Here is an 8455-nt window from a genome sequence, read left to right on the forward strand (position 1 = left end):
GAATCCACCACCAACCAGGAGACAGGAGAGGAAATCCACCACCAACCAGGAGACAGGAGAGGAATCCACCACCAACCAGGTGACAGGAGAGGAATTCACCACCAACCAGGAGACAGGAGAGGAAATCCACCACCAACCAGAAGACAGGAGAGGAATCCACCACCCAGCCTTCAGCGTTGAGCACCCGGAACCTTGGAACCCTTGAAACGACTTTAGAAGACAGACTGTTTCTCCTTGTGTCTGCATGAGAGAGTTAAAAGAAGCCTGCAGTTGTGAGGAATCGAATTGGAAAGCTATGCTAGGGGCCAAATCACCAAAGGAGACAATAAAACACGAAGACAATCCCAGACTGCTCAGCAAATCAAGAGAATGGAAAACGCATTGCCAATGAAGCAGAGGACAAGAGACGGCCAGAACCAAACAGAATAGCTTCACAGGTGAAGATCAGAAAGCAATGATGGCTGCAATCTGGAGGTGGGAGGAGGATATGAAAACGAGGACCAGCCTTTTAAACATTTAGCCTTTGTAAAATTAAATGTTTCTGGGAGCTCTGGTGGCCTAGTGGCAAGAAGCTGCACTGCAATCCCAGAGGTCCACGGTTTTAATCCACCAGATGTTCTGCTGGAGAAGGAAGGACAATCTTCTCCTGAACCAGTCAGATACAATTTGACGGTACACACTAAAAAAAAAAAAAATAAAATAAAGGAAAAAATCAAAATTAAGTGTTTCTGAGAGACTGAGAAACTATCCGTGGTGCCTGGCCTGGTATCTGGCACTTTGGGTCTCAAACGTGTTTAACCAAAGTCTGTCACAATGAAGGTAAAGAAAAGATTGAACAGTCAGAAAAGCGTCAGTGACCAGCATAAAAACAGCACCCACACAATTACATCAGACTGAAGGGTGAGCCGTCACCAAGGGGCAGTGACATAGACAACGCAGTGAGTAATCCTGGAGGGCGTTATCAGGGAATGTACAGAGAAGGGGCCCTGGGCAGTAATATGAAGACACCTTCACATTTTCTTTTTTTAAATAGAAAAGAATAATTTTAAACGCCTTCACATTTAAAAAAGCTTTTTTTAGAGGACAACATTTTTGTCTCTTGGCAAAATGCTTTCTGAATTCTTTGAAGAATTTTTGGTTCCAGGAAGCGAAGCAGAATCAAATAATAAAGATAGAAATGGTTTGTCTCAGAAGCAATCCCCAGAAATAGATGGATGCAGCAACACACTGGCAAGAAGACACCGTAAAGTGGAAATTCTAGCTGTGTGATTAGAGGAAAGATGGAAGTTAAAAGGGCTTGGTTCTGATCGGCTTAAGAAACTGGAGCAAGAGACTCTCACAGAGATGACAAAGGGAAAGGAATAGGCATTAAGCACAGACCTAGTCAGGGCAACCATGGCACAGATGCGCAATCAAGTCTCCAGGCCTGGGCTCGCCAGCAAGCACTCAGGTGTCTCGAAACGGGTGAGGCAATGAATGCAGCGAGCCTTGACTTGGTGACAAAGTTTCCCTCACAACAATTTCATCTAAGAATGGGGGGTGGGGGACAGCAAGCATTCAGCTACTCCGTGACTAAGTTGATTAAGAAAAACATAGCCATGACCAAGGGTCAACACTGGGTAAGAAGGCTGGAAAGCCAGTACTGGCAAGCTGAAACCAATACTCCTGGCACCAACTGTCAGACCAGGAGACAGACTGTACTAACTCTATACTCAGGGACCTCTCCAAATTACTGAGCAGTAATGATGTCAGTTTGAACACCAAGGTATGCCTGATTTAGACCACAGTTTTCCCAGTCACTTGCTACGCATCTGAGAGCTTGACAATGACCAAGGTTGACAAATTGATGCCTTTGAGCTGTGGTGCTGGAGAAGAGCATGCACATCCCATGGACGGCCGAAAGAACAAACAGGTATGTCTCTGAGAAAGTGCAGCCAGAGTGCTCCTTAAAGACAAGGATGGCAAAGCTTTGCTCACATACTTCGGGCATGCTGCTAGGAGAGGCTATTCCTAGGAAAAGGACATCATGCTTGGAAAGGGACGAGGGTCAGCAAGGGAGAGGAAGACCTTTAATCAGATGGACTAACACAGTACTGCAGCAATGCGATCTAGTGTGTCAGGAAATGAGAAGATGGCACAGGACAGGCCAGAGTTCAGACCTGCTGTTCACAGGGTCCTACTTGACTGACTGCCCTCAACAAGAACAAGCAGCAAGCTTTAATCTCCGCAGATCCACTGAGGTATCAAGGAATGAAGGAGACAGCAACTCAGAGCTCAAAGCTCCTTGCAAACACAGCTACCTCTATTCAACAGCTTATTTCTGCCCTACCAAAAGTCAAGCCCTGAAAGGCCAGTCGTGATTGCAAGAGAAACCAGATTTACAGTATCTATCTTAAATGCTGGTTCATAATTTAAAAAAGAAACACCTGTTTTTAAAAACCTTTTGGGGCCAAAAAAGACACACCAGCAAACTAACATGAGCCAGGGGCCTCCGGTTTGCAAAGTGCTCCACTGACCCAAGCCCAGGAGGTGCTGACCCCAACACAGCCGGCCAGGAGGGTCCTGTGGCTCCAGGAACCAACCTGACTCGCATGTGTCCCTCTATGGTCCCAGAGTAACCAGAGAAAAGATATCCAGCACACAACTGTGAAAAAGCAGTGCACCTTCTTACAAGGCAACGGGGACGACCAGGGCGGTCTGTGATTATCACAAGACAAGCTGACCAGCCAGCCGACGGCCCCTCCTCTGAGCAGATGACTGTTTCTGGCAGCAGCTCAAGCTGCTGTCCCAGCTACTGGACACGGCAGATGGCCTTCAACTCGAAACGAAGTGTCCTTCCTGCTGTCTATACTTCTGCTTCAAAATCCACCACTCTGACTACAGCTTCAAAGATTCCCGGGCTTCCAAAACATGGAAGAGAAAGCCTTCCCAGAACTTTTCTATCAAATATGGAGAGGCAGCCGGTAAATGGAACAACGAAAAGGATGTGCTATCACCCATCATCAGGAAAACCAAGCTAAAACCACGGAAGAACCCATAAATATCCACCATACACTGAGCCGAACAGTGAAAACTTAAAAACAGAATGCAACCAGCACGACGGAGGAAGTGAACCCACAGAAATGGCACACACTCAGAGAACGCACTCTAACCATTTCCACCAAAGCCGAGCAAGTGGCCGCCCCACGACCCACTAATCCCACTCCACCCACACGCACAGCAGACGTAAGGGCACGAGGGCACAGCCAGGAATAACCGCACTAATCAGAACGGCCCTCACCAGCGGAAGCGGCCCTAATGCTCATCACTGGACAAAAGGACTGGCTGGAGCATAACTCACTCTACGCCACACAATGGATTTACAAAACGTATACTGTGTACTTCCACTGATGTCAAGTTCAAGACCTGCAAAACGAAATCTTTTCTGTTGGAGAATGGGCGTGATCACAATCCTGTGTTACAACCTTGCATGCTGGAAAGACACAAAGCCCTTACTGATAACAGTGCCAAGATTCCAGCCTTCAATATGAATTACATCTCAACACCAGGAAAGCAAAAATCCTCACAAGCCGACCAGCAAGCACCACCATGGTACCTGAAGAAAAGACTGAAGTTGGCAAGGCTTTTCTTCTATTTAGGTCCACAATACCCAATTACTCTGCTGGGAAGCAGCAGTCAAGAAGCCAAATGATATACTGGATTTAGCAGGTTTGCTGCTACCAATGGCTACAAAGTATCAGAAGAGGGCACAAGAAGGACCAGGGTGGACGAGCTATGGCATGTGCAGTGAAGGACCAGGGTGCTGTGTATGAGCCATGACATGTGTGATAGAGGACCAGGGTGCTGTGTAGGAGTCATGGCATGTGAGATACAGGACCAGGGTGATACAGGACCAGGGTGCTGTGGACGAGCCATGGCTTGCGCGATGCCTCACAAAGAAGCATCAGGAGCACGATGACTGAGACTGCAGGACTGGAGCCTTTATATTAGGCTGTAAACCAGGTGTGCTGAATATACCATGGACCTCCAGAGTTAACAACCCAATCTGTTCTGGAAGGGTTTCCAGAATGTTCCTTCAAAGTGTGGATGGGGACACTGCCCAGGGACTGTGGACATGCTGCCAGGAAGGACTGGTTTCTACAGACGGACATCATACTTGGGAGTCAGTGGAATGGAAATGGGTTGGCCCCTGGGCTGCTGTGTGAGCACGGTGAAGGACCAGAGCTGTTATGAGCAGGGACTGACTCTGGGAGCTCTGGTGGCTTAGTGGTAAGGGACTGTTCTGTCAATGCAAAGGTCTGTGGTTCAAATCCACCAACCACTCATGGGCAAAAGAGGGGCAATCTCCTCCTATGTGATTTACAGCCTCTGAAACCTCACTGAGAGCCAGTTATGGGTCCGTTCTGACTCAACAGTACACACTAACATGTGAGGAGGACAGGACCACATAGCACCTAACACTAAGAGCGATTACAAATGGGACGCTGAGGTGTTGAGAATGGTCTGCTTATCTGAGTGATCATGGGGTGAAACTCTGAGCTCGCCCCTACATACACTATTCTTTATGAGATATGCCAATCAATTTAAGACGATAAGAATCATAGAAATTATGTTCTTGGACAATCAATTATTTCAACCATCTAGCATGTTTCTGCCTCATTTCTCTTCTCTCCTTCACATTCTTTGCCATGAGAAACAATGACTGTCCCCCAGACTGCCAAAAGAGCAAAGCCACTTGTCTTCAAGTGCAGCCAAAACTGTCCTGAGAACTGAAGAGGGTGAAATTCTGTCTCACAGACTTTGGACATGTTAGCAGGAGGGGCCGTCCCTGAAGCAAGAGACCACGTTTGGTAAAGTGAAGGGTCAGTAAAAAATGGCTGAGCCTCGACGAGACCACTGAGCCTCTTTTAACATGACAAACACAAGCAGCTAGAGGCTAAACCTTGCACATTCAATAACCTACCAAAGCGTCCTTTCATTTACCCTAAAGCCAAGAATGAGTATTCTGTTACCTTACAAAAATCCTCCTGAACACCAAGTTTGCCAGGCTACTATCCTACACCCACCGGTTCCACTCACAGTGACCTCCATGACCCTCCATGGGGTAAACCTCAATGCCAGGAGATTGTCCTGGTTTCCCCTCTTGGGGTCCAGACACAGACAGGATTGAGAGAATGAAAGCTCATTTTCACTTGGGGGGCAGGGATGCCTGGCTGTTCTTAGTTGGAGGGACAGCGGCCAGTGGATCTGAACCACTAAGGAGCAGCAGCCTTTAGGTTTGCAGCCCAACATTCTACGGACTACGCTTCCATGAAGTCTGCACATGGCATAAGATTTATGATGTCTCACACCACAACAAGAGAAAGGTAAACAACCCAACTAAAAAATGGGCACAGGATATGAACAGACACTTCACCAAAGAAGACATTCAGATGGCCAAAATGCACATGAAGAAATGTTCACAATCTCCAGCTCTAAGAGAGATGCAAATGAAAACATATGAGATATCATCTCACCCCAGTGAGAATAGCAAAATTTAACAGAACAGCAAACATCAAATGCTGGCGAGGTTGTGGAGAAACTGGAACCGTTTTTCACTGTTGTAAAATGGTGCAACCACTGTGGAAGGCGGTATGGCGCTTTCTCTAATAGTTGCAAAAAGAAATACCATTTGACCCAGCAATTGCACTACTGGGAATATACCCCAAAGAAACCCTAATTGCCACCCAAGCAGATATATGCACAGTCACGTTTATCGTGGCTTTGTTCACAATAGCAAGGAGTTGGAAACAACCCAAGTGCCCATCAACAAACGAAGGATAGAGAAGCTGTGGTATATTCACACAGTGGAATACTACGCTGAATTGAAAAGCAAAGAACTCACGAAATATTATTCAAAATGGGTGACCCTGGAGGACAGTATGCTGAGTGAAATATCTCAGCTACAAAAGGACAAATGCTGCATAGAGCCACTGTTGTAAAATGGGATGACATCAGGGTTGGGGGAGACAGAGAAAGATGGGATAAATTATGTATAGTGCATTGAAACAGATGAGGGAGAGAACTGTTTAAAAGGAATATATGATTAGGTATTATTGTCATGACAGGAGTCCAGAGTGAAGGCTGTGGAGTGGACTTGGGGGAAGGGATTGTAAAACAATGAAAGAATTTTTATTTTACTTTTAAAAGAGTGAACTAGGGGGAGGGGTGGGCAGGGAGAAAAGTGCAACAATGAATGAATGGAAATCCAAAGTCTCTGTAAACGTTCATTAAAATTAATAACAATAGAAAGATTTGTGATGTCTCCGCACCTAATAATGTATACCGAATACACCATGGACTGCTAGGAGAACAAACAGGTTCGTCCTAGAGAGAGAAACCAGGCTGTTCCTTGGAAGTTAAGAATTCTGAGGCTTAGTCTGACATACTTTGGGCATGTTGCAAGGAGTCCTTGGAGAGGGACATCCTACCTGGGAGGGTGGAGGGACAGGGCAAGAGGAAGACCCTCAATGAGACGGACTGACTCAGGGACTCGGGTAATGGGGGTAGGTGTGTCAGAGATGGTAAGTTTGGCTCAGGACAGAGCAGGGCTCAGAGCCGTTGTACACAGGGTCACTAGGAGTTGACTTGATAGCACATAACAACTAGTAACAAGACGCTCTGGTGGTCTAATCAGTAGGGAGTTGTGCTGCCAACCCAAAGGTGGGTGGTTCAAATCCACGAGCCGCTGTAAGGGAGAATACCTGTAAATCTTTATGGGTGGGATTTTCAGCTTCTAAAAACCTGCTGGAGGGACAGCAACGTGCTGATTCCCACTGGGGGGGGGGGGGTTTAAACATGCTGGTAATTCAGCAGTTAACAAAACACGCAAATCTCTATTTTTAAGTTTACACTCTGAAACTTTGCACATAATGACCACAGAACACATTCCAGAAAATGTTTTCTCATTTCTTAGATGAATTCCTAAAACCTGATGCTAATATAGATAAGGCCAGTACTTCTGGACCTCAGTGAGCTGGGGAAGGGCTGCAGTGACCGGGCCACTCACCGTGTAGTTGGAATAACCCGACGGGTAGAACTCGGGCGCATTGGCTGACAGCTTCGACATGAGCACCGGAGCTACGGCCACCTGGGGCTTGGCCATCGCGGCCTCGGGGTGAGGCGGGGAGCTGTCAGGGAGCCCGGGAGGGGTTCTCGAGGATCGGGCTGGCTCTGAGGGGGGAAAGGGCAGTGTTACGATTCCTCCTCTCTTTAAGTCCTTGCACAGCGGACACTAAGACTCCCACCCCGGGGGCTGGCCAGCCACCTCGAATGCAAGGCCATCACTAGCCATGTACAAAGAACAGCAGGAAAGCCAACTGGGGAGGGGGTGGCGGGGGAGACTGTAATCCGCTCGCCAGACACCTGCCTCCCAGGCAGGATGTGGGGTCAGGAAGTCCACCAAGAGGTGGAAGGCTGCACTTCCTCCAGGAGGCCCCTCCCCCGGTAGCACCAAAGCCCAGTAACCGCCCTCAAACCCCCTAGTCCCGCTGCCCAGGTCCCCAGGAGGGTGCACAGAGTCCTCCCCGCTGCACCGGGCCCGGGGAGGCTCTTGGGGACCAGGCAAGATGCATGCAGTCCGCCGGCCCTGCTGCATCGGGCCCGGGGAAGCTCTCGGGGACACAGAAGGGGTGCACGGAACCCGCCAAGCTGTACCAGGCCCGGGGAGGCTCTCGGGGACCCGGAAAAGTGCACAGAGCCCGCCCACCCCGCAGCACTGGGCTCAGGAGAGGTGCTCGGAGCTCGCCCTGCTGCCCTGGGTCCGGGAAAGGTGCAGAGAACCCGCCCGCCCGCCCCCGCTGCACCGGGCCCGGGAAAGGTGCAAGGAGCCCGCCTCGCTGCACCAAGCCCAGGAAAAGGTGCCTGAAGCTCGCCCCGCTGCACCGGGCCCAGAAAGGTGATGGAGCCCGCCCTGCTGTACCGGGCCCGGGAAAGGTGCATAGAGCCCGTCCCGCTGTACCGGGCCCGGCCTGCTGCACCGGGCCCGGGAAAGGTGCATGGAGCCCACCCCGCTGCACCGGGACCGGCGGGGTTCTCGGGACGAGGTTCTCGGGGCCCCGGAAAGGTGCTCGCAGCCCACCCGTCCGCCCGCCCCGCTGTACCGGGCCTGGGAAAGGTGGACGTAGCCCGCCCCGCTGTACCGGGCCCGGCGAGGTTCTCGGGGCCCGGGAAAGGTGCATGGAGCCCACCCCGCTGCACCGGGACCGGCAGGGTTCTCGGGGCCCCGGAAAGGTGCTCGCAGCCCACCCGTCCGCCCGCCCCGCTGTACCGGGCCCGGGAACGGTGCATAGAGCCCGCCCCGCTGTACCGGGCCCGGCGGGGTTCTCGGGGCCCCGGAAAGGTGCTCGCAGCCCACCCGTCCGCCCGCCCCGCTGTACCGGGCCCGGGAAAGGTGCATGGAGCCCGCCCCGCTGTA

The 8455-nt window shown here is 50.4% G+C and overlaps 1 protein-coding gene across 1 annotated transcript in view; it reads right to left on the reverse strand.

Annotated features, from left to right (window-relative positions):
* Nucleotides 1-7171, reverse strand: part of PAIP1 (poly(A) binding protein interacting protein 1) — a 42537-nt gene extending 35366 nt beyond the window's left edge. Inside the window, exon 1 of the mRNA XM_006898606.1 lies at nucleotides 7049-7171. Coding sequence (XP_006898668.1) covers nucleotides 7049-7144 — 96 coding nt within the window. The 5' untranslated portion in view covers nucleotides 7145-7171. The remainder of the gene's footprint in view (nucleotides 1-7048) is intronic.
* Between the last annotated feature and the right edge of the window lie 1284 nt (nucleotides 7172-8455).

Source organism: Elephantulus edwardii, unplaced genomic scaffold (genome assembly GCF_000299155.1).
Source record: "Elephantulus edwardii isolate Elephantulus edwardi_28Jun2011 unplaced genomic scaffold, EleEdw1.0 scaffold00235, whole genome shotgun sequence".
Lineage (NCBI taxonomy): Eukaryota > Metazoa > Chordata > Mammalia > Macroscelidea > Macroscelididae > Elephantulus > Elephantulus edwardii.